Below are 26,455 nucleotides of genomic sequence, written 5' to 3' on the forward strand. Positions count from 1 at the left end.
AAGCAAGTTTAATGGTCATAGTATGTACATTCGATGTCAAAACAAGTAATTCAAGAAATCGTAGTTTGAGTTAAAGAAAATGTGAATAAATTGCAACATGTGATGAAATTGATTTTTTTCTTAGCTATCTAGGATATATATATGTGTATAAAATAAATTTGGCAAACCACTTGTGTGAAAACACTGTTTTTGATGATGTACAGTAAAATTATTCAAAGCCTCTCGACTATTTCGTAATGACAATGTGACCAAATTAGGTATATCCCTATCTTGTTCAGAGTTCAACACGTGTGTAGTTGAATAAATAAAAAAGTGTGTAAAATCACGATGTCGAAGAAAAAAACAAAAACGTATGTATTCAATGTCAAAATGTGTGGGAAAACTTCAAAATCATTCAAAACAATTATAAAACAAAAACAAACAAAAAACGATCACCACCAAAATCTATACACTTTATAATAATTCCAAAGGTCACACTGTTTCTGAAGAATCAAATTATTTTCTTAAAACTCACACAAAAATGAAAAAAGGACACAATAAAACCCCAAAACGTACACTCATTAAGTACGTAAATTAAACATACATGGTTTGTACAGCTACTATTTTCGTAGTTTTATAAAGAATTTTCTTTATTGGAGCTCGAAAAACAACCATTTTAGAAACATTGTCAATTGTCACAAAATTGTATGTATTTCGTGTATATGCCAAAACCAATATTTACCACGTCTAGCTTAATGGGCACGCATACTTTGTAAAACTTTAATTGCTGTCAAAAGAAGAACACGAATAAAGTTAGATATGTTTGATACCTCGGTGTGTTTGACCGCAAAACTGGATGTTTATACAAAAAAGGTCTTTATTGCGGGTCGATGATTATGGAAAAATATATGTCGATACACTCAGTATTGAGATGAGTGGTTTTGAATTTCGCTATTCATGCTTGGATATAATATTACACCGATTACGGAAAGTACCATGTGATATTAAGATATAAGCCATTCAAATGCACAAGACACTTGGAATCGCATTTTAGTTAACATATGACACGGTATTGTGAAGACGAAGCTGCCACTTGACAGATGTCGAATTTAAAGGTAGGTACATGCAGTAAATTTTCAACAAAATGTACGGCATTTATGTTAAAAAATTTATAGTTCATACGTGTATAGGACTTTACATGTATGTTGTGATAATGTAAAATGTATATATTTATCAGATACGCATCGTATATATAGGGATTAATCTAAATTATTGTTAGTTTATCTCAGTATTGACATGTATCATCAATACCACAGTGTAAACAAGTTTCTATAATCTGCCTTCATTGTAATATCTAAATAATACTCGTGTTTACAATCAATACATACACCTGTAAAACAAACACAAAATCATTCTAAATCATTTACAGTGATCAGCTATCGTCTCATAAGGTGGAACTACCGTGTTTCTTCTTTCAAATTAAACTCGGTTTCCTTCAAAAGAACCATTGTTTTTAATACATATGTATCCTTTTTGGTATATTAAAACAATTATATGAATTGCGGTACTGTTAATTTCGGAGCGAATAATATTGTCGAATATTTCGGTTGTTTAGACCCTCTTATACAAGAATCTGATCGGTGGCCTCGCACCATCTTTGGTGATATTCTCATTTTCAAGATGGCATCCAAGCTTGCTGTGAAAATTCACCTAGTCGACAAGATATTTTAAGGTTTCTGTTAACGCTTTGATTCTCTTAAAAACTGTAGTACTTAAATATAAATATAAACATTACATTAAAGTTTGATGCTTGTTTAAGAAAGGAAAACAATGGCACCATGTGCTTGATTCCCGTGAATTTTTGTAGAACAACCAATGGCATTTAAAAAATGAAATGTCATCTGATGATTCTATCAACCTTTCGGTTGACATGGCAACATATTACTCAAGGGGTAGTTTTCAGTTATGATAAATAAATGACAATGCTCTGAACATAAATGATAATATATTATACTTCTAAAGCAATATTGCAGCAAATAAAAAAACAAAATGTTATATACAAGATTTCTACACTTAATTCAAATAAGAATTAGGATGAATCGGGATGTTGCCATGGAAACAATTGCAGAAAAAATAATTCTTTCTACGTTAGATTAATCTAATATGTCATTTTAAGTTGATGTTTTGCATTGATTTATTTTAAATTGTTACGTCAGGTAAACTGATTAATTTCAGGTCATTTACAACATAGTTGTATAATGATTTCTGTAGTAACAATGTAAGTAACACTATGAATTTATAGATCATATATGGTTTTTTAAGGTTGCGTTTTGCTGGGAATACGTGTTAAGTTTTTAATCTATTTCTTTGTTCTGTGTGTTAAGTAAAGTTAATTGTTCTTGGATATTCCTTTTATTGGATAAATAGTCATCAGGAATGTCACTAAATGTTTGGCAGAATTGTTCTACTTCTGATATCCTTGATGAGAGTGATTTGTTTACATCACGGACGACTTCGAATTTGGATTTCAGGTTAGTGATATCATTCTCTAGTGACATAAGTCGTGTCATACTGTTTTCCATTGTAATTAGACGAGAGTTTACCTCTTTCAAAAGTTCGTGTACACTCGTGTCGTGGCTTTATGTTTGGTGCATGTACCCTGCAAAACCGGGTGGCTGGGGGTAGTATGAGGGGTGGGTCCGGAGTAGGGTGGTATGAACACGCTAGGATACTGTGAGTGCTCGTGTGTTGTCCTAGGTCCTGGTTTAGTCTTTGGGGTTCCATTTCCCGTGGCGATGCTTCCCTTTGAAGATTTTTGGATTCTTTTTCAGACATTTTGCTAGTCATATAAATCAAATAATTAAAGATATTACACGATCCAATATTTTCCAGTGTATATGCAATTAAATTTACGGGATTTTCTTAAATGACGGCTAAAAATACACTAGAGAAACACAGCCTAAAGTTTAGGCGGAATCACACTGCTCCGCCATTATCCAAATCATTTGTTTGTGCGCTTTTAGAGAACAAAAGGCTCAAAATCACAAAAAAACACTTTATGTCATATATATGTTTTCACTGTTCACTAGATTAATAGTTCCTTTCACTTTTTACTGTATATGTATTGAGAAAATCCACTTTTAAAACTATTGTTGACTATTAGATAGCGTATCTAAATTGCGTTCTCCGCCACAACAATATCAAATCCTGCGTTACAGTTAACTCAGAATTGTCAAATTATTTCCCAAGTTATATAGGTGTCAGACAGGGGAAAAAATTGTCTCAACTTTTGTTTTCATTGTTTCTGAACGATTTACACGAGTAATTTATCAGTAACAATATAGACAGCAGTGTAAAATTACCCAATCCGGACTATATTCATCATCTAAAATTGATTTTAAGCAAATGTGGACTAAACGATATATAGGAAAGCCAAAACTTTGTGAATCAAAAATGGCTTTAGGCAACGGTAAAGCAAAAATTGAAAGATATATAAATAATAGTTGTAACAATCCATGATAAACACACCTATTATTTTTTATATATAAATAGAAAATTAAAGAATTCCTAATTTAAACGAGATTATGGCAATAACTAGAAGGGTAAAGATTTAGGAAACACCTGAAATTTTGATGACTTTTAACCATTTATGATATTACTTTATTCGGGATTGTTGGGATAAGAGTGAGGTTGTGCACACAAACTGGTTTAAACATCCAGTAAATTTACATTTTAATGACCGTTCCACGGCCAATCCTTGATAAAGATACTTAGTTTATATATATATATATATATATATATATATATATATATATATATATATATATATATATGTATTTGAATTTTTTGTGTTGTTCTTCCATGTTTCTTGTTTTTGATTTTTTGTTTTTTTGTTCTATGTCTTTGGCGTTTTTATATGAAAGAGTTTGTAGATAAATTAGGCGATGAATTTCACTATTTTTTCGAATGTAACCTGTTTGATGAAGAACGGAAGAAATATCTGAAGCCCTACTTTTACCCGGAATAAAATACAGATTTTTAACTTCATACTTTATGTTAAAACAATTTTATTGAAAACAATTTAGTTGTATTACATGCCTGTTGAACTATTCAAAATATGAGCCATTTTGTAGCCTAATTGCTAGATATGTTATTGACTCTCAATTTATCCATTTATTCATTTATGTATGTGACAAGAATTTAACCAAATTGATAACACTGGAAAATTAATGTTTATACACTGCCATACAATTGTAATGTAAGAAATCAAATCTATATATGTTTGCATTTCACTCGTTTGCCTTTGTGACATTTAACATATGATATTACATCATTTATCCATGTTTGTATTGGAATGAGTGAAATAAAGCATAATTTGACTTGAACACTTATTCCAGTTTAAGGATTATCACCGACCACTTTACGACAATTAATTAGCCTTTCACGATAATGGTCAAGGTTAGAGTGAAAACATGGAAGTGCTTGATACTTGATTGATTTAATGTTGTTTTTTTATATTTTCGTGAAGACTTACTGTGAAAATCTAATTACAGGACCTCAGATGCTTTATGATCTTGTGTGACTTTTAATATCACTTTTAAAATAGATAATTGAGTAACCCGAGTTCTCATAATTAACAGTCATAAAATTAGTTTTCCATCAACATCACAACAACAAATATTTTAAGGGTTACTTACATTGAAACTGTGTTGTTTTGATAAATGTTATTCATTGAATAATTTGTAATGTAATGAATAAATGACAGAACTTTGTACATGTTGTATTTATTTTCTTTGCCGAATAATATTCACTCGGACACAGATGCAGACTCAAAGTATAGCTTCATATTTGTGAAATAAAGTGGCACATGTCGCATTACTTAAGATTAAACCATGACTTAAATGTGCACTACCCAGCACCACATAGTTCGAAAATAATGTAGTCCACCACTTGACCAATTACAACCCTATTCAGCACAAACTCAGTAACAAGACCAACCCGCTATTAAGACCATTTTTTTCAAAGTACCATAGGTGGTCTGAATAGAGGAGTTTTACCAATCTCTGCGTAACATCACAAAATTAACAATAATTTACAATAGTTATTCCAAATACTTTTGAAACCAATTTAGACAATTATTCCATCCGACACTTGCATGGATTTTAACAAACTGAGATTTTACTGACAATGAGTTTTTATGACACACAGTAGTATTTGAACTGGTTTAAACCCCCAGTAAATTTACATTTTACTGACCGTTCCAAGGCGATACCTAACAATCCTTGATTAACATTCTTAGTTTTTTATATATAGTATGTATGCACTGTGCTGCTTGTTGAGTTTTGTGCTGTTCTTCAAAATTTCAAAATTTATGCTAACCCTACCCTAACCCTAACCCTAACCCTAACCCTTAAAGTGAAAGTGAAAGAATCGAAATGTAAAATCCTGAAATAACCTATCAAAATATCAGAACTTGGTTAGAATCAATGGCAATTCATACATATTAAATAAATCAAATGTATTCTCAACATTTCATTCAGAAACAATTGCAATAACACGGTTTGAAAATCTTGACAAACAATATGACTGCCAACCACAACACTGAGACTTTCTGCAACAATTTAAACGCAGGTAATATGTACCAATTTAAAGTCGCAGCGCCATCAATATCCAAATAACATACCTTGTAAAAGATAACCTGTAGCATCAACTCTTGTACAGATGTACATGGATTTAAATATGAATGTCAAGAACGTCAAATGTAAGTCGTGTCTCAGTCGGTCGTCAGTCAAAGTCTGCCAATTTCCTGTTAGCTGGTTCCCTACATAAGCTTCTATAAGACTGGAATACTAAAATAGATAAAGTGACTGGTTCCAATACTGATGTGAAAAACTACAGAAACAAGCTTAGTAGCAAATAGTTTAAACATAAACCCGGTTTTAATGGCACTGGGTAAACGCCAAAGACAAAGAACACAAAAACAAAAATAAATACAAACAAGAAACATGGACGAACAACACAAAATTCCACAAACAGCACAGTACATACATACTATATATAAAAACTAGGTTTGTTTATAAAGGTTTGTTTGTTGGGTACCGCCTTCGAACTGTCACTAATATATCAATTTACTGGGGGCTTAAACCAGTTTAAGCGCACAAACCTCACTCTTACCCCAACAATCCTAAATAAAGATAAAACGCAAAAGGTAAATCTTATCAAAGTATGCATTTACTTGAGGAAACTTTACAATAAAACATATAAGAATAAACTTATAGGTAAACCCCAAGTACTTCAATGATAAGAGATCCCAACTATATCTGCTAACGGAGGAATACAATTAAGAGCCCTTAATGCAAAAACTTTTCAAAGATACGAGAACAGTCATTGTTAGAAACTATGAGCATCACACACAGGCTGCCTTATTAAATAATAGGTTTACAACTCTGTGATCATAGAGTTTCATAATAAAAGGCATCATTGTACTAAAACTGGGAACAAATAAAGTACACATTATTAAAAATAAAGCGACATATATAAGCTAATCTTTCTTCCAAATGATAACCTATGTAAATCATATGCAGAAAATGACGTCACATGCCGAAACACAACGAGCCAGCAAAAGAAGGTATTAAAGATAACATGAATTTGCAAAATGTTCATAAAAAATAAAGGACTGAAAGCTTAGTTATATAAGGATGCTATATTCAACCCTATATTTTGTTTCGAGAATTCATCTTCCAAAACTGGAAGGCAAGTACTTTTCAAGTATTGCCTTTATACTGACGGTTTAAATAAAATCAATGCAACTCATTTAGTCTATCTGCCCAACATCTTGCTGGAAACATATTAATTTTACGAATTATCTTTCAAACATCACCATAATCCATAAACAAAGATCACTGCAATCCATGTTTCTTCCGACAGAATATTGGTTAGAGTTGAGGCAACTGGCCATGATCCTAGTGCCTTTTGAAAGGATATTGGCTAGAGTTTAGGCTACTGTCCAAGATAGTTGTGTTTTTCGACAGCATATTGTTTGAAATTAAGGCTACTGGCCAAAATGTTTTTCGACAGGATATTGGCCTGATTTTAGGCTACTGGCCAATATCGTTGTGCCTTTCGACAGGATATTGGTAAAAGTTGAGGCAACTGGCTAGTGTTTAGGCTATTGGTCAATAAACCTAGTGCTTTTCGACATGATATTGGTTAGAATGTAGGCTACAGGCCAAGATCCTTGTGCCTTTCGACATAATCTTGGTTAGAATTTAGGCTACTGGCCAAGATCCTTGTGCCTTGCGACAGGATATTTGCTAGAGATTATAATACTGGCCAAGATTCTTGTGCCTTTCATCAGGATAATATTAAGATATAGGATACTTGCCCGGATCATTGTGCCTTCAAAACGGTACTTGGGATATTGGGTAGATATTAGGCTTTTTATAGCCTTGGTCCTTTTGCCCTGCGACAAGATATTGGTTTGATTTTAGGCAACTGTCCTTGATCCTTTGGCCTTTCGACAGGTTATTGGTAAGAGTTTAGGCTACTGTCCTTGATCATCGGGCCTTTTGACAGGATATTGGTTAGAGTTTAGGCTACTGGCATTGATACTGGGGCCTTTTGCTAGAATATTGACTAGATTGTAGGCTTCTTTTTCTAGATCCTTGTGCCTTTCGATAGGATATTTGTTAGATTTTAGGCTACTTGCCTAGATCCTTTTGCCTTTTGATCTGATATTGTTTACAGTTTAGGCAACTGTCCTTTACGCTTGTGCCTTTCGTAAGGATATTGGTCAGAGTTTAGGCTACTGGCCTTGATCCTTGTGCATTTCGACATGATATTGGTTTGAGTTTATGCTACTGGCGAAGATCGCACTCCTTTATTCAAAATCTGCCACCGGAGTTGAGTTGGAATAAAGAATATTATGAAAGTTTAAATATCACAGGAGTTGATTTGGAATAAACAATAATTTAGGTGTTTAAATACCAAAAGAGATGAGTTGGAATAATGAATTAAGTCCAAATCTCAACAAAAATAATTACAGATTTTTGCATTTGTGAATGTCCACATAATGTAATTCAAATGAAATATTGAACAAACCATATGAGCACGAATTATATCAAACATCACATTTCAAATTAATTCCACAAAATACTAATATGTAATCCTCATAGAATACATAAATCAAATCAAATATTTAAAAAAAATATTTCCATTGTGAAACTAGACTTAACTTAGCTTTTTAAAGAAAACTCTACCTTTCCAAAAACATATGGAGGTTCGCAAAATTATCCTATGCATTCTACAAAAATCGTTTACGTATCTTGTTTATTCTTAGACTTCTTTACCAGGATTAAATATAAATTTCTAGAACATTCTAGACTTCTGAAACCTTCACAAGTACGTGCTCAAACGTCATATGGGGAAAACATAAACAAGATATGAAGCACGCACACAGAGTATTTTAAATAAATGAGGTAACTTCATGATCTGTCAACATCAATGCTCCTTAAGTATGTTATTTTTTCAATGTATCAATTGTTGGAGTGTTCACTGACCATTCGGAACTCAAAGGCCATTTTCTTCGATATTATTTCTTCGTCTAAATAGATTGCCTTTGAAGAGTATATTGCATATTTAATTATGATTCCCAAAAGTAGAGTCATTAAGTTAAACTGCTCATTTTAATTACTGCGCGACCTTCTCGCAGTGTAGTTAAATGACATTGTTAACTGTCCATATCCATCAGAGTTTTTTTCGATAGAAAATGGCCGAGAAGCTCCGAATGGTTCACAGAGTTGAGACATTTTAAATAAAAAATATAAACAAAAACTTAGTGAAACCCCCTAAGAGATTGGTGAAACTTTGTTTATCTGGGCCAATAAAAAGTATTTCACTTTGTTTCAGAAGTAAATCTGTGTGAGTCCATGCTTTCTTTATGAATGTTTATAAATGGTAAAATTTTGCCATTGAAGTCTTCGTCGCTGAACTACGTGTGTAGCGCCATTAGCAACTACAGACCGTGCAGCTGAAAAACTATGCTATTGCCAATACGAAAAGTGGGTGCTTGCACTTTGAAACAGTAAGAACATAATATGTAGAATCTTAAGACTTTAAGATTAAGAGCGGCGGAGCGAACGAGCCCGTCATAAAAAATGATTTGTTCTAATTCCATTACATTGTATCGTGTTTTCAGCAGAACCAAACTTGGACGCCATGCCTTTTCATTTTTAAAACTGCATTTTCCGCTAATTTAAACTGATAAGCGGTTATAATTGCTGCAAATGTAGATTTTAATTTAGTTTATTTGCATTTCCTTATAAGTGCTGACAAGGTTTGCAAGAATATGTGTATATCTTTGGCTAAACAGCTATTTAATGAAATACATTAGGTAATGGCTTATAATCTGCGGTGATGAAGTAATCAAATATAAAGCATTTCAAGGCAAATGACAGGAATAAATTTGATATTTAAAAATAAAATGATATTATTATTTTACATGCATGATTAAAAGGAAAGAAATGCAACAGACAGAGTTTCTGCGTACCGTGAGCAAGCCCATGAATGCCGCCCACCAAACACGTTTGTACTGGTATACTTAGAGTGATTCTCATAGACTGGGCCTTACTCATGATAAATGTGATCTCCATGTTGTTGCTGTTTTACATATATCTCAAATCTAAACGCGTCTTAGATAAAGACTTCACTCTTTAAGCTTCAACATAACTGGATGGCGTAGACCAGAACACGTGATCCACTAATATACGTACGGATATATGCAGCATTTCGCAACATCTTTCTTATAACATCAACGATGACTATGTAATTGGATAGTAACACAAAATACTAACATAAACTGCTATAAACACTGAAATTACGAATATCTACTGTTTGTTTGCAGACAAGATGCAGACAGGTACTTTATACTTCTTATTTGGGCTGTCAGTGGGTCTGGTGTTTGCGTGCATGGGCATCTCCATCTTAGTAACCCCAGAGATCCTCGGGTTATCAGCCAGCGTCAAGCACGGATCCAGGGTTGAGGTCCCAAGAGACTCTTTTTATACGCATGAAGATCTTTATAAGATACAGAAAATTAATCATGGTAAGTGGTATGGTTACCGTTTACTCTACTTTTTACAACATCATCATCATCATGGTTACCGTTTGCTTTACTATTTATATCATCATCATAATACCAATACAATAGCCGTAATTCGAATTGCCATGATAGTCACATTCGTCGTCATCATGCTAAATGTATGATTAACTTTCAAGCAGGCATTAGTTTTGCACATAATGGCATTAACTTTAATGTGTATGTTAAAATCGTTATAATTCATCTGATTCAAATGCGTAACATTAAAATGATCGGCATCTATATTTTTGAAATAATTTATGTCAAATTTATCTTTGATATGTTTCTTAAATTAAACATGATCTCACACAAAACCTATTTTCAGGCGACGACACAGAGGCAAGAAAACTGTACGATCAAGTACGGATTTTATGCTGGATAATGACTAGTCCCAAGAATCTAGAGAAAAAAGCCGTTCATGTGCGTGCCACCTGGGCTCATAGATGTAACAAGCTTATATTTATTAGTTCAGTGACTAATAACAGTTTTCCTACGGTTGGAGTTGATGTTCCCGAGGGTCGCGAGCATTTGACTGGTAAGACTATGAAAGCATTTCAATATGTGTTCGATCATCATTTCGACGACGCTGATTGGTTTATGAAAGCCGATGACGACACATACACTATTTTAGAAAACTTGCGTTATTTCCTCTCGAGCCAGAATAAAGACTCGCCAATTTTTTTCGGTCATCATATTAAAGATAAGGTTAAACATGGGTACTTCAGTGGAGGCGCTGGGTACATAATAAGCAAAGAGGCGCTAAGGAAATTTGGAACTCACGAAACGAATGCATCCACGTGCCGCCAAGATGGCGGTGATGAGGACGTGGAATTTGGCAAGTGTATGGACAACTTGGGGGTTAAAGTTGGTAACTCCTATGACCGGTTCGGTCGAAGTCGATTCCATTGTTATGAACCGGCTACACATCTGATTGGCGCCTATCCGAAGTGGTATATCAATTTTGACGCACATGGAGCCAAAAGTGTGAGTAAATGCCAAGAGTAACTTTTTCCGATGGCTCTTCCAAAGAACAATGTAGCATCATATAAACGCCTGTCTGATTATAGCCTTCAATTTGTTCTCCTCTTATAAATCATATTTTACTCTTAACTGTATGTCAACTACTTGTACAGAAAAACCTTAAACTCTCATATATACTACTACAAAGTATATTTACCTGATCTGAGTGGATAAAGACCTTTTCTACTTTTTTTCAAAAAATAAGTAAGGAAATGTTTAAAGCATAGTTACTTTCATAACATCGAATCTTATTGTCCTGCTTTTTGCAAAGTGTTCGTATTAATACAACCTTGACGTTGTGTATAAAATGCTACAGAAACAAGCTCAGTAGCCAAAAGTTTCAACATAAACTCCGTTTGTTGGCACAGGGTAAATGCCAAAGACATAGAACGCAAAAAAAACAAAACAAAATCACGAACAAGAAACACGGAACAACAGCACTAAACTCCACAAACAACACAGTGCATATATACTTCATAAAACTAGGTGTGTTTATCATTAATTGTTAGGTACCGCATTGGAACGGTCAGAAAAAATAATTAACTGGGGGTTTAAACCAGTTTGCGTGCACAACCACACACTTATCCCAACAATCCCGATAAAGTAAAAACGCAAAAAAATAAATCTTATCATAGTATGCAATAACATGAGGAAACTTAATAATAAAACAAAAAATAATAAACAAATAGGTAAATCACTAATACTTCAATGATTAGGAATCCCAACTCTATCAGCAGACAAAGGAATCCAATTCAGCGTACCTAATGAAACATTTTCAAAGATTCGATGCAGTTATTGTTTGAAATTATGAGCATCACACACAGTCTGCCTTAGCAATTAAAAGGTTTAAAAATGAGTGATCATAGAGTTTCATAATAATAAGCACGAGTGTACCAAAACTGGGAACAAACAAAGAAAACATTATTAAAAAAAAAACGACATGTATTGCTAATGTTTTCTCCCAAATGATAGCCTAAGTAAAAGTTACGGGAAAAAGACGTCAGACGCTGGGGGCGTCCTTAGCCAGCAAAGAAAATACAGTTTAAAAGATAAGTTGAAATAAAAAAAATCAAAAAAAAATCAAATCACTGAAAGTTTAGTTATGCAAGGACGCCATATTCAACCTTATATTTTGTTCAAAGATTTTATCAACAAAAACAAGAAGGCAAGTACTCTTCAAAGTATTGCCGTTATATCCACGGTTTAAATCCAAGCAATTCATTGAGTCTATCTGCCCAACTAACTGCGAAAACATTTTTATTTCACGAATTTTCTTTAAAACATCACCATGAAAATGGGAATGACCATTACTATAAGCAATCAGCGATTTAAGGCTAGAAATCTAAAGAAAGTTTTCCTATTTATGGTATCTGAAACCGATTTTAGAAGTGTTTCCGTCATAAGTTTATTGCAAGAGCTGATATTTTTTACATTTGTACATATTCTGACGAATTTCATCAATTGTGCAATCCTCACAAATGTAGCAATTCTAATAACTCTTAATAAATTTATTGCCCGAATAAAAAAAACCGTTTAATGTATCCTTAACAGGTTTTTACTTTTACTCTTTCAGGGTCCAGAGAGCATCTCCGACTATGCAATAAGCTTCCACTACGTTTCCCCGGCCAACATGTACGCACTGGAGTATTTTGTTTACCATTTAAGACCTTACGGTCTTCATTTCAAACATCAAGAACTAAATCAGGATGTGACGTAAACCCGGAAATGACGTAGCAGTAAAAGTAAAATAATCTTGAGGTAAATGAGATTATTTTTTACGTGTGTATTAGAAAAGTTGATTTTTTGTGCAAGGGGGCGTAATGCTTTCGGGCTTGGTGACATTATATCATAGGACACTTGGATTTTGTGATATTTAAGTCAAATATATGGTTTTATGATGCTAGAAAAGGCGACTGCATTCGACACCAGTGTAGACATTTCAGCAATCGAAAATAGTTCGTTCGAAAAAAGTGGATTTTTTTTTTGGAATTGCCTGTTCATGACAACCCGTTTATTTCATTTATTTTATAAAACAATCATTACATACAATATATAACAATATATATATATATATATCAATGTGGAACAATATTATTTAATAATTGAGGTAAATATTAAACATTTTGAAAATGCCTTTACATTATATTGTAATTTTATTAACAAACTCGTTCAAAAAACGTTTAGAAATGCTTTCATTGTTCAAGTGAGTTTGAAGAACTTTCAAATCATTATATAAATGGTACATAATATTTATCGGGTTGGATCTCCTTTCACAAATAAAGTAGGTCTTATAGATGCAATAGGCAATCTGACTTAAAACAATGTTTACAATATTATACTCTTTTAGGTAAATTTTGTATCCTATAACTATATATCTTAAATTCTTATTTTCTTTCTGTATTCCGCATCCTTTAAAGATATTATGTATAGCATTCCAGAGAGTTGTCAAAAATGGACATTTATTAAAGAAGTGTTCGTAGTCTTCTACATCATTACAATAAATACATAAAGGGCAATCCTTCAACTTCCAAGTAAATACATTTAAATCTTTGCTACAAGATAATGCAATAACTTTATTTTAAATTGTTTGACTTTATTATCCACAATGGACTTATGAACACTATAGTACCAAGAGTTCCAGCAAATATGCTCTTGTAACCGTCGATCCCAATAAACGTGAATGTAAGGCTTTTCATAAAATTGCTTTATATATAATAGATTTGATATATTTGCTTATTCGTCATATCTTTAAGAGGTTTATTTTGTATACTTATTAGAAATTGTGGATTGGCGTTCGTTTTTGTAGATATATCAGATGTAAGAGTTTCTTTCAAAGTGTTAGGAATTGCTTGTTTTGAAATATTTACTTCTGCAATCCAATTTTATTTTTGAGATAATTAAGAATACAATTAGCGCCTAAGTTGCCCGAATTCGATAAAATATCGTTTATGTAGAGTATGTTGAAATCAATCCAGTTCTTAAATAGAAGATTTTATTTTTTTATTTTTATGAGTATAAATATTATTTCTTTCTTTATATTGAAGTAACATTTGGGTATTTTTCTTTGGTTAACTGGAAGTTGCTTAAACTAAATCCATATTAATAATAAATGCTTATAGAACAAAGTGATTTTGTTTGTTTTAATAGGTATATATTTAATGGAGTCTAAATTCATATGAAATATAAGAAAATTCTGTCCAAATTGGTCTAATATTACTGATGGCATAATTTTCCAATTTGCATCAACTGTATTAGCGAGATTAGTCACCCATTTTAATCTCATTGTTTTAGAATAATATTCCAAATCTGGCATCTCTAAACCACCTTCAATTATGCTTCCTATAACTGTTTTACGCTTGATTTGATTTTTTTTCCACTCCAAAGAAATTCAAAAACCATGGAGTTTATAGTCTTTATAATTGAATCAGGCCCCGATTTCTCAAAACTTCTTAAGTCCCTTTTAAAAGGATTAAGCTAAGCTCACTATTTTTGGTGTTCAATAAATTGCATAATATTCACTTCTTTAAGATTTCTAATACTTTAGATAGGGAATACCATTGTGATAATCACAATAAACCATTTTTCATTTATCAAAATTCAATTTTAGTATGTATTTTGGCTTATTAAAATAAGCTACGTAAGCCTGTTAAGCTTAAGAAGTTTAGAGAAATTGGGGCAAGGCGTTACTATATTTTGAGCAAGATATACAAGTTTTGGAAAAAGTAAAGATTTTACAAGAGGTATTTTGCCAAAGGCAGTTAGATTTCTTTTAATCCAATTATTGCACATTTGTTAACATTTAACTATTTTTTCATTCCAGCTTTAAATTATACATTCATGTTTATCATTTCCAAAATATACTCCAAGTGATTTAACGTATCTTGACTTAAACTTTATGTTATTAATAATAGTACTTATCTTATTTTTCGATTTGCCAATGCAAAGGCCTTGGGGTTTTTCCCTATTTAATTCCAGTCCAGAATATTTCCAAACTGATCAATTATATCAAGAACAATTTGTATTTCATGGAGATTTTTTAAAAAGACAGTTGAGTAACTTTAAGATGTTTCCCTTTTATACCTTCATAATTTTCATATTTTCTTAACTGTGTTGATAAGACTTCAGCTACTATAATAAAAAGCAAAGCAGAAAGGGGACAACCTTTCCGTACACTACGTTGTTGTCTAAATGAGTTTGTGATCCATCCATTGTTTGCAATTTTTGATGTTATGTTACAATACAGAGTTTTCACCCAATTAAGACAGGAGGGTTTAAATCCATATTTGTTCAAAATTTCGAGCAGGAAAGGCCACTCGACTGTATCAAAAGCTTTTTTTAAATTTAAAAATAGAAAAGCACCGTCTAAATCAGTTAAATCCGTATAATCAACTATATCATCTATTTGCCTAATGTTAAAACATATATTTCTATTTTTTATGTATTCTTGTTGGTCTTGACTTATGATGCTTGGTAAAACCGATTGAAGTCGTTTTGCTAATACCTTTACTGCTAACTAATAATAAATATTTAAGAGAGAAATAGGTCACGAGTTTTCAAGATTTTCTTGGTCTCCTTTTTTATATAATAGCGAAAATACACTTTGTTTTTGAGTAAAAGATAATTCACCTTTCTCATAACTCTCATTTAAAGCTGAAATAACTTGATCTCCAATTAAATGCCAAAACGTTTGATAAAACTCTACCGTAAGACCATCGAGTCCAGGACTTTTGTCAAGTTTCATATCATTAAGTGCTCTTGTAGCTTCTTCATAAGAAATTTCTCCTTCACAATTATCGGCTAATTTAGAATCCAATGTTAAATCTAATTCGATATCATTTAAATACTGGTTTTAATGTTCGTCGTTTTTTAAAGTTTGATGTGTATAAATTCTTATAAAATTCGACCTCTGCATTTAGTATATCTTGACTTATAAGTATTCTGGTCCCATCAGTCTTGAGTGAATTAATGACTTTCTTTTTTTTTTTTTTTTTTTTTTTTTTTTTTTTTTCAGATTCGTACATGATTTATTTAACAATATGCATTTTACATAGCATAGTATGACATTACATAATACCAATTTACAAGCATGCTATAAGAATGCAGTTATGTTATTTATGAATAGTAATTGAGATACTATGAATGTAGAACCAATCTAAACCAAAAAAAATACTGGGGAAAAAAAGGAAGGAAAAGAAAAAAATCACAAAACATGCATGTTAATGATCTAATTGTACAAATGAATAAAACATTGTATCGAAATGAACAAACAACTTTTGAAAAAGTGTAGCTACAAAAACAAATTTCTTACAATTGCCCAATTACTTTTAAATTTATCTGAGATATTTGTATTTTTAAAAAATGTTCCATGCTAACTGAAGGCTATTTCTGAAACCAATTACTGTTGGAACACACTTTTTTCTTTTACACAAAAAAATAAATTTCTTATATTCTAATAAAAGTATATCAAATTTAAACTTATTATTCCCAGAACCTAACAATACATACATACTGTTTATGACAATACTTGAGTCATTTGTATTCAATTTTTGTAGCATATCCTGCAATACCGGCTGTATTTTATTACAATCCCAAAATAGATGTAAAAGAGTTTCTTTACAGCATTCACAAAAGGAGCAATTATCATTTTCAACTACCTTCATTTTATATAATAATGAGTTTGTTGGTAATATTCTATGAAGAACTCTTAATTGTAACCATTGAATGTAAGAATCCTTTGTACACTTAAATACACAGCTATAGACATTTTTCCAATTAATACTGACATTTTCATATTGTAACAGCCATTTATGATGACTTGTAGGAATTTCATTATTATCAATAAAGATTTTGTAAAAAAATCTGTTTACATTTTCTTTTGTCAAAATTGGGTTAATAAAAGTGTTCATACATGGGTTACTACATTCTAAAAAGTTAAAGACATTGAGGACAAGATTACAATGTCTTATATAGGCCTTAATTGCAGAAGTCAATCCGTTATAGTGTAAAAAGTTGATTTTCTTATCAATTATTGCTTCAATTTCCAATAGGCTATACAGATTTCCATTGGCATCAAAAACATCTTTTACACAACGAAATCCCTTATTGTATAGGGTATGAATAAATACATAGTTTCCATTAACAAAATTGTGGTTATAAAATAATGGCATATGCATAAATTGATTAACATTGTCTATGCAAAACCTATCTATATATAACATATATGCATTTATTACATCTTTCCAGAATGTGTTTGACATCTTTTGACAAATAATTTCACAAAATTTCTTACCAAAATTCAACATTTTATTGACATCAAATAATACAGACATTAGTTTGAAACATTTACTACTATCATTCAATATACATTTTTTTATCCATTTTAATTTTAAGCTATAAATATAACTTGTAATATCAATCATATTAATACCACCTTCTGGAAAATCTTTTTTGAAAATGTTACTCTTAATTTTTGCTTTTCCATTCCACACGAACTCAAAAAATAAATTGTTTAGCTCTTTAACAAAATCCTTTGTTGGATTAGGTAAACTAATGAAAAGGTGTGTGAATAATGGTAGTAAAAGTGACTAAACTACCGTAAGCCTGCCAATTGGTGTAAGTTTCCTCTTTTTCCAATATGAGATACTGTTTTTAACTTTTAACATTTTTTCATCAAAATTTATCTTACCCATTTGATTTAAATCTACATCAAAATGTAACCCAAGCAATTTGAATCTAGTATCGCCCCATGATAATTTAAATTTTGTTTTTATGGACTGTGATGAGTATTTCAGTGGTCCTATCCCAACTAATTTGGTCTTATCATAATTAACTTTGAGCCCTGATAATTGTGAAAAATGATACAACAAATCTACAACCTTTTTCACTGTATCCTCAGTACCATCTAACAGAAGAGATGTATCATCAGCAAATTGTGAGATCTTATACTCTTCACCATCAATTACAATACCCTTTACAGTTGTTTCTTATCATAATTGCCAGAATTTCTGAACATAAAATAAACAAATATGGAGAAATAGGGTCCCCTTGTCTACATCCTCTTCCTATCTTAAAAAACTCAGAAAGGTGTCCATTTAATTGGATCGCCACTTCAGTATTATACATAAAAATTCTTATCCATTTTTTAAACATATCACCAAATTTGAACAGAGACAAAGTTTTCTCAATGAAATTAAAAGATATGGAATCAAACGCCTTTTCAAAATCAATCAGCATCACTAGGCCAGGAATTTTCTTATCATCACATGTTTTCATAATATCATACAACAATCTGTGTTTTCACTTATATTTCGACCTTTTATGAATCCTGTTTGATCTTTTGAAACTAAGGTATCTAAAACATTTTTCAATCTGTTGGCTATACTTCCTGAAGCTATTTTGTAAATAACATTTAAAAGAGTAATAGGTCTCCAATTCTTCAAAAACTGTTTAGGCTTACCCTCTTTTGGTATACATACAATTGTTCCCAATTTGATATTTCTAGAAAATGAATTGGACAAAAAGGCATGATTAATTGCTCTTAAAATAAATTTTCCAATATCTTTCCAAAACATTTTATAAAAGTTGACTGTAAAACCATCACAGCCTGGACTTTTATCATTTTTCATTTGTTTGACAGTATCTGCAACCTCTTCATATGTTAAAAGACCCTCTAGAGAGTTTGACTGCTGATTGTTAAGTACATTATAGTTACAATTATTAAGTTCAGTTTGTAAATCAAAGTCACATGACAAGTTTTCCTTATATAGATTATTATAAAAATTATAGGATTCTTTCAAAATTTCCTCTTGTTCCAAAATTTGATAACCATCATGTTTTTCAATAAATGGTATATGCTTATCAGCAATAGTTCTTTTTTCTAAATTGCAAAAAAAAGTAGTAGCCTTTTCTCCATTTTCTACCCAATTTGCCCTAGATCTTATTACATATCCCTTCAGTTTATTGTTTCTTAATTCACTAAGCTCTGTCTCTAAAGTAAGTAGTTGATCTTTATTAGTTTCTGAAAGATTTTTTTGTAATTCTAAAATATCATGTAGCAACATTTCCTCTAGTCTATTCCTCTCCTTTGATTTATAACTAGCATATGATATCGTTTTACCTCTAATTTCCATTAACATCGTTTCTAGAAATAATTCATCATTTATTACAAATTGAATTTCTGATCTGTCCATTTCTAATACAGCATTAAAATCATATACTGGAACACAATATTGTAAAATAATCTCATCAATTTTTCTTTTAACACCTTCTAAATAATCAATTTGAGATAAAAGTGAGCTATTAAATTTCCAAAGGCCCTTGCCATGTTTAGCTTTTGAAAGACATAATTCTATAACAACAATTGAATGATCAGATTTGTAGCAAATATCTGTATCACACTTTCTAACATAATTCATCATATTATTTGTAATAAAAAAAAAATCAAGCCTTCCCTGTTGACACGTGTTTAATCTTCTCCATGTAAATGTTTTTGTCTCCCCATGTAATTCTCTATAAGGATCTAACAAGCCTCTATCAGCGATAATGTTTAACAAGGTTTTTCGAGCTTTAGTATTGTTGTTTACCGATCTATAATTTTTGTAGTCTAATTCTGGATTAAGCACAAGATTATAATCTCCACAAATCATATACTTATCAATGTTATTAAATGTATCTAATTTATTAAATATCATATTAAAAAAATCAGGACAGTCTTTATTTGGTGCATATGTATTGGCTAACAGGAAGGGCACGTCATTGTACAATAATTCAAGGAGAAGAAAGTTTCCACAATTATCTTTCAATACATTTATTATTTTTACATTTAAGTTTTTCTTGATAAAAATAGCTACTCCTCTAGCGTTAGATTTACCATTACTAAAAAAACAATCTCCGTTCCATTCTGAATATATCATTGTCTCAAGTTCATTTGTAAAATGTGTTTCCTGAATACAGGCAATATCAACTTGTTTCTCTTTAAGTATATTAAAAATATCAAGGCGTTTTTTAGTATTGTTTAGCCCACGGCAGTTGTAGGAACACAATGATAAATTAGACATAAGTAAAGGTTGTGTCTAAGTAGCTAATCAGTAATCTATAATAGTTGTAACTACACTTATATAATAATATAATCTTGACAAACATCATTATGTACAAAACACTAACTATACAATGCATGTTTAAATATTCAATCAAAGAAAGCATAAAGCCAAAACAAAAAAAAGCAAAAATAAAAAACTAGTTTTCACTTTATACATGGAAAGTACAAATTCATGGTTACTCTAATTTCTACAATATTCAAAACTATCTATTTACATAAAGTAGGACCACTTCAATTTATATGGTTAGAATATATGACAAATATTCTCTCAATACCTGTCAATAACAGTAAAAAGGGATCAAATATTTGATCTATCTAGTAACCTAGTGTATAATAAGGATCAATTATTTGACTAAAATATGGCTGTCACAGACTGATAACATTGTCTTTACCTGTTGGGGTTGAGTTATATTAAGTTATTTCATTATTTTTTTATCAAGAAAAAAAAGAGAAAAAAGAAGAAAAAAAAAAAAATACTTATATATATAAATACCAGCATGCTATGAACAAATCTGGAATTGATGTTATTTTTACCATTCGTCTAACATGTGACAAGTTAGTGCAAAATCAAGCGACACAGAGAACGACTTCTTACATAAGAACAACCCCAACTGTCCTATAATAACAACTATGACATTTAAAGATCATTGTTTTCATTGTTGATTAACGTAACACTTATATAGATCAAGAAGACTACACCAAATTTTAGAATGAAATGTAAGTATTATAGGTTTAATATAGTGGGTCCTTTATCGATCCATACAATTTAATATGTTTTTAGAGATGAAAAGATCTGAATAAAATCAAGACAATATGGCTTCGAAATCAAATAACAAATATAAGTTGTGCAACATAGAAATAATATGAAGCAATAATTATATATAGCACACACTACTTCTGGTTTCGTCTAAGTCTGTAGTCTGCAATGTTCTCACTGATGTCATCATAAATGTCAAATTTCACTCGTTCTTTCTCGTGTGTCTGTCCAAAAACTGATCCATTAAAGAACCATGCAGTCTCTATCTGGTCGTTTAGATACAGTCTATTAATAAGGGCCGTGTTGAGGCGAGTGACATCGTCTGTAACCCGGTGCCCGGAGGTCCTCAGCTCCTTCCGCTTTCTCATAACACGGGTCTTGACACTATTGTTAATGGTCTTTACAATTACTGGTCTTATCCCACCGCCTCTGGTTGGTATTCTGTGTATCGCCAGGATCTCATCCCTTGATATTTCGGCACCCTCTCTTTTCAGTATCTCGTCCACCTTCTCAACAAGCCTCATCTCTGTTTCGCCCCGTTCCTCCCTAACAGCCATCATCTTGAAGTTGGTCTTACGAGAATATTGCTCGTTGTAGTTGGTCATCTTTATGGCTTCGGTGCTCCTCGTCTCATTACATTGGGCTCTATCTCTGAATTAATGACTTTCTTACTTTAAAGTGATTTTTCAACATTTAAGAATTATTTTGAATTAGTTTCTCCTTTTTCAATAAAATCTGCCTTTGACCGTAACTGTGCGCCTATGGCTTTATTTTTAAATATTTCTTTTATTTCTCCTTCAATTTGAATAATACGTGCGGAAATTTTACCGTCCGGGTGATTGTCATTCGATTCATATTATAATTTAAGTTCTTTTTCTAATTCATTAAGACGGTTATGGTGAGTTCGCGATTGTTGTTTCGAAAGTTCAACTCTTCGATGTCTAATTCTATTTTGCAAATTTCCCATTTTATCTGAGGTTTGATGTCTTGTTGAATGATTGTATCTAAAAGAATGCCGATAATAGTTTTGTACTCATTATTTACAAGGAGAGAATTATTAAATTTCCAAACCCAGGACCTCGTTTATAAGGTATTTTGATTTTCATTGAGATAGCCATATGATCGGTTGTTTTTATGATGGCAGGTCTTATATCTGTTGAACAAATTTAGGGTACAAAGTTATGCTCAATTAGCCAGAAATCTATTTTACTTTTCTCAATATCATTTTTACGCCTCCAAGTAAATTGTTGTTTCTCTGGATGAAGTAACCTCTAAATATCACACAATTTATGCGTTTTGATCAGGTTCAATAAGGTTTTAACAGTTTTGACTTTTGTGACTTGCTTATTCGATCGCTAATTGTTAAAGTGTAATTATAATCACCCCCAATAATCTTAATACCTGAACTATTTTCATATAATTATGATATTTGATAATTTGGTATAAAAATCATTTCTCTCTTTTTTACCATTTGGAGAAAAAGTTCACTAATGTGTATGTATTATCAAATATGTCTAAATTGAGTAAAGTATATCTCCCTTGTATATTGCTTATGTAATTTAAAATAGTTATTTCAAGTTCATTTTTTATCAATATTGAACAACCCTTTCTTTTCAATTCACCATAACTATTTATAAGAGTCCACCCAATGAATTCATTTTTAAATATTTTGTCGATATTATCAGTAAAATGTGTTTCTTGTAGAAAGGCTATATCTGCTTTTTGGTTAATTAACCATTGAAATAAACGGGCGCGTTTACTACTATCCCTTAAACCTTGAACGTTAAGAGATATAATATGAATAATGCTTTTGCTGTGTTGCATTATATAAGGATATTCCTAAATATAGATAATTAACGGGCGCGTTTACTGCTATCCCTTAAACCTTGAACGTTAAGAGATATAATATGAATAATGCTTTTGCTGTGTTGCATTATATAAGGATATTCCTAAATATAGATAATTAAAGAGGAAAAAAAGAAAGAATTCGTTCTTTGACAGATTTCTAAACTGAAAAAAATGGAAGTAATATGATGTTAGCCCGAAGTACATTCTTATCGTAAACAAATGCGAAAGGATAAGAAGTGCAAAAAGGCACCATACAAACATTAAAAATGTTTGTAATACACAACAGAAACAAACAATACTTCAAAAAGCGAAGTAGAATAAGTATGTATAGAAATATTGCATTAAGACATCCATAAAAAAACATCTTGTATATGGGCGAATACGTAGAACACGCTGAAACATGTATTGTTGTACAAACAGAAATATTTCAATAATAATGTAACAACAATAAATGCTTGTGAATGATTTTGTTATGTTGAACATGTGACTTTTGTGATCTTAGAGTATTCAGGTATTAAATTGTTGATATTCATGCAAATTCACAAATGCATATCTTTTGACAGGCAAACCGAAAAGCATTATAGCCACTGGCTATGAGTCCAATTAGCTTGACAGTTCATGAGTGTAAATACAAAGTAAATAAGATATTTCCGTATGTACAAGGAAATTACATGGGCGTTTAGTGGACAAGCTTGTCAAGATATATGCCTTGTGGCTATACCATAAAAATAGTTTGACAGTTGGCAGCCACTTTATACTTAGCCATGAAGAGCCTAGCTCGCCCTTTGGCAGCCGCCTTGTGTACGGCTGCCAGCTGGCATTTGACAGCCAGCTAACAGTTGGCAGCCAGCTGGCAGCCTGTTAACAGTTAACAGTTGGCAGCCAGCTAGCAATTGACAGCCAGCTAACAGTTGGCAGCCACTTTATTTTAAAACAAAACTCACCTAGGGTTAGGTTAGGGTTACGGGCATAGATTTTTTTCTCCAACTAGCATACCAAAATCATCGTAGGACATGAGTGAACAAATCTCTGGTAGGAACTTATTGGTAAAAAAAAAACGATTTTTTTTAATTAGCATGCTTGCCTCCTGTGATTTATTCTGTCTGTCTGTCTGTCTGTCTGTCTGTCTGTCTGTCTGTCAGGCTGTCTGCAAAGCTGTGATAGGACATGGCACAGTGTTTGTCAATTTGCTCTACAATGGCATTTGATGAATAGCGGCAATTTGTTCAATGGTGGCCTTTGCGAAACAGTGGCAATTTGCTTAACGGTGGCCTTTGCAAAACAGGGGCATTCTGTTCAATGGTGGCCTTTGCGAAACAGGGGCCATTTGCTTAATGAGGACGCTATTGGGCTCTGGTTAGGCCTTATGTGCGGCTGACAATTGACAGCCAGCTAACAGTTGGCAGCCAGCTGGCAGCCTGTTAACAGCTAACAGTTGGCATCCAGCTGGCAATTGACAGCCAGCTAACAGTTGGCAGCCACATTATACTTAGCCATGAAGAGCCTAGCTCGACCTTTGGCAGCCGCCTTGTGTACGGCTGCCAGCTGGCAATTGGCAGCCAGCTAACAGTTTGCAGCCAGCTGTCAGCCTGTTAACAGCTAACAGTTGGCAGCCAGCTGGCAATTGACAGCCAGCTAACAGTTGGCAGCCACTTTATACTTAGCCATGAAGAGCCTAGCTCGACCTTTGGCAGCCGCCTTGTGTACGGCTGCCAGCTGGCAATTGGCAGCCAGCTAACAGTTGGCAGCCAGCTGGCAGCCTGTTAACAGCAACAGTTGGCAGCCAGCTGGCAATTGACAGCCAGCTAACAGTTGGCAGCCACTTTATACTTAGCCATGAAGAGCCTAGCTCGACCTTTGGCAGCCGCCTTGTGTACGGCTGCCAGCTGGCAATTGGCAGCCAGCTAACAGTTGGCAGCCAGCTGGCAGCCTGTTAACAGCTAACAGTTGGCAGCCAGCTGGCAATTGACAGCCAGCTAACAGTTGGCAGCCACTTTAAACTTAGCCATGAAGAGCCTAGCTCGACCTTTGGCAGCCGCCTTGTGAACGGCTGCCAGCTGGCAATTGGCAGCCAGCTAACAGTTGGCAACCAGCTGTTAACAGCTAACAGTTGGCAGCCAGCTGGCAATTGACAGCCAGCTAACAGTTGGCAGGCAGGCAATTTATTTTAAAAGCAAAATACACCTAGGGTTAGGCTAGGGTTACGGACATAGATTTTATAAAAAAAAAACAAGTGCATCCAGCGTACATTCCAAAATCATCGTAGGACATTAGTGAACATATTTGTATAGTATACTTAACTCATGTTTGGCAAAACACTTAAAAAAAAAAAAAAAAAAAAAAAAAAAAAAAACGATTTTTTTTTTTAACATGCTTGCCTCCTGTGGTTTATTCTGTCTGTCTGTCTGTCTGTCTGTCTGTCTGTCTGTCTGTCTGTCTGTCTGTCTGTCTGTCTGTCTGTCTGTCTGCCTGTCTGTCTGTCTGTCAGGCTGTCTGCAAAGCTGTGATAGGACATGGCTCAGTGTTTGTCAATTTGCTCTACAATGGCATTTGATGAAAAGCGGCAATTTGTTCAATGGTGGCCTTTGCGAAACAGGGGCAATTTGCTTAACGGTGGCCTTTGCGAAACAGGGGCATTCTGCTCAATGGTGGCCTTTGCGAAACAGGGGCAATTTGCTTGATGAGGACGCTAGAGGGTTAGGGTTAGGGTTAGGGTTAGGGTTAGGGTATAGGCAAAATGACGAAATGGGCCACTTGAAATGGGCCACCCTGACCCATTTGAATATCTTTGAATATCTATAACTGCATGAAGACGAACATTTGGAAGACAAGTTATAGAACAAAAGTTGTGTAGAATTACCGCTTCAACAAAGTGGAGTCAAGTGTTTCGGTCCTGGACTTCCGGTTGGCTCGACACTGAGGTTCAAAAAGGTTCGAACCTGAATTTTAACTGTTTGAGAGAATAGTATAATAGTATAATATCTTCAAACATGAATAACGGCACTAAGACGTAGATTTGGAAGATAAGATATAGAACAAAAGTTGCTTAGAATTGCCATTGCAACAAAATAGCTTCAAGAGTTTGCGCCCCAGACTTCCGGTTGCTTCACCTGGGGTGCCAGCAAGATTCGAACCTGGGTACATGAATAACTGCATTAAGACGTAGATTTGGAAGATAAGTCATGAACAAAAGTGGCTTAGAACTGGCGTTGCATTTTTTTACATGCATTGCACAAAAGTCTAGAGTAGGTGGTCGTGCTATGGGTGGTGTATTAATATGTGTAAAAAACTGCTTTGCGAAATATGTAAAACAGGTTTGTAATGAATTTACCCATGGCGTAATACTTGTTTTAGATAAGGCATTATTTTCTTTTGACAAAAATGTTCTTGTAGAACCTCAGTTCGTCAGCAATTAGAAGATATTTTGAGTGAATTTGACTTATGTAACCATGAACTACTCGTAAGTGGAGATTTTAATGCTCGTACTTCTGGTAGTGCTGACTATACTGTATGCAATGAAAAATATATCCCCGAATTTAGTGACCTTATTGATATTCTTGATGGGGATATTGGTAATGATAATGAGTGTCACAGGATACAATAGTCAATAAGGTCGGTC

General features: G+C 32.9%; 2 protein-coding genes across 2 annotated transcripts; one reads left to right on the forward strand and one right to left on the reverse strand.

Annotated features, from left to right (window-relative positions):
* The first annotated feature begins 959 nt into the window (after positions 1–959).
* LOC128216939 (glycoprotein-N-acetylgalactosamine 3-beta-galactosyltransferase 1-like) lies at positions 960–16,090 on the forward strand. The gene is made up of 4 exons (XM_052923666.1): positions 960–1,094; positions 9,881–10,081; positions 10,440–11,098; positions 12,708–16,090. The coding sequence occupies exons 2-4, from the start codon at positions 9,886–9,888 to the stop codon at positions 12,849–12,851; spliced, it is 999 nt and encodes a 332-aa protein (XP_052779626.1). The 5' UTR covers positions 960–1,094; positions 9,881–9,885; the 3' UTR covers positions 12,852–16,090.
* Positions 16,091–16,165: 75 nt separating this feature from the next.
* LOC128216195 (uncharacterized) lies at positions 16,166–17,763 on the reverse strand. Its single transcript, XM_052922768.1, has 3 exons — positions 17,167–17,763; positions 17,002–17,006; positions 16,166–16,948 (listed from the first exon to the last, which is right to left on the reverse strand). The coding sequence occupies exons 1-3, from the start codon at positions 17,551–17,553 to the stop codon at positions 16,486–16,488; spliced, it is 855 nt and encodes a 284-aa protein (XP_052778728.1). The 5' UTR covers positions 17,554–17,763; the 3' UTR covers positions 16,166–16,485.
* Between the last annotated feature and the right edge of the window lie 8,692 nt (positions 17,764–26,455).

This window comes from Mya arenaria, chromosome 14 (genome assembly GCF_026914265.1).
Source record: "Mya arenaria isolate MELC-2E11 chromosome 14, ASM2691426v1".
NCBI lineage: Eukaryota > Metazoa > Mollusca > Bivalvia > Myida > Myidae > Mya > Mya arenaria.

What these genes read in the sequence shown, in the direction of transcription:
- LOC128216939 (XM_052923666.1), top strand. Translation starts at nt 9,886, where the DNA reads ATGCAGACAGGTACTTTATACTTCTTATTTGGGCTGTCAGTGGGTCTG. An exon ending in GATACAGAAAATTAATCATG is followed by an intron (nt 10,082 to 10,439) that starts GTAAGTGGTATG and finishes ACCTATTTTCAG; the next exon opens with GCGACGACACAGAGGCAAGA. An exon ending in ACGCACATGGAGCCAAAAGT is followed by an intron (nt 11,099 to 12,707) that starts GTGAGTAAATGC and finishes TTACTCTTTCAG; the next exon opens with GGTCCAGAGAGCATCTCCGA.
- LOC128216195 (XM_052922768.1), bottom strand. Translation starts at nt 17,553, where the DNA reads ATGATTGATATTACAAGTTATATTTATAGCTTAAAATTAAAATGGATA.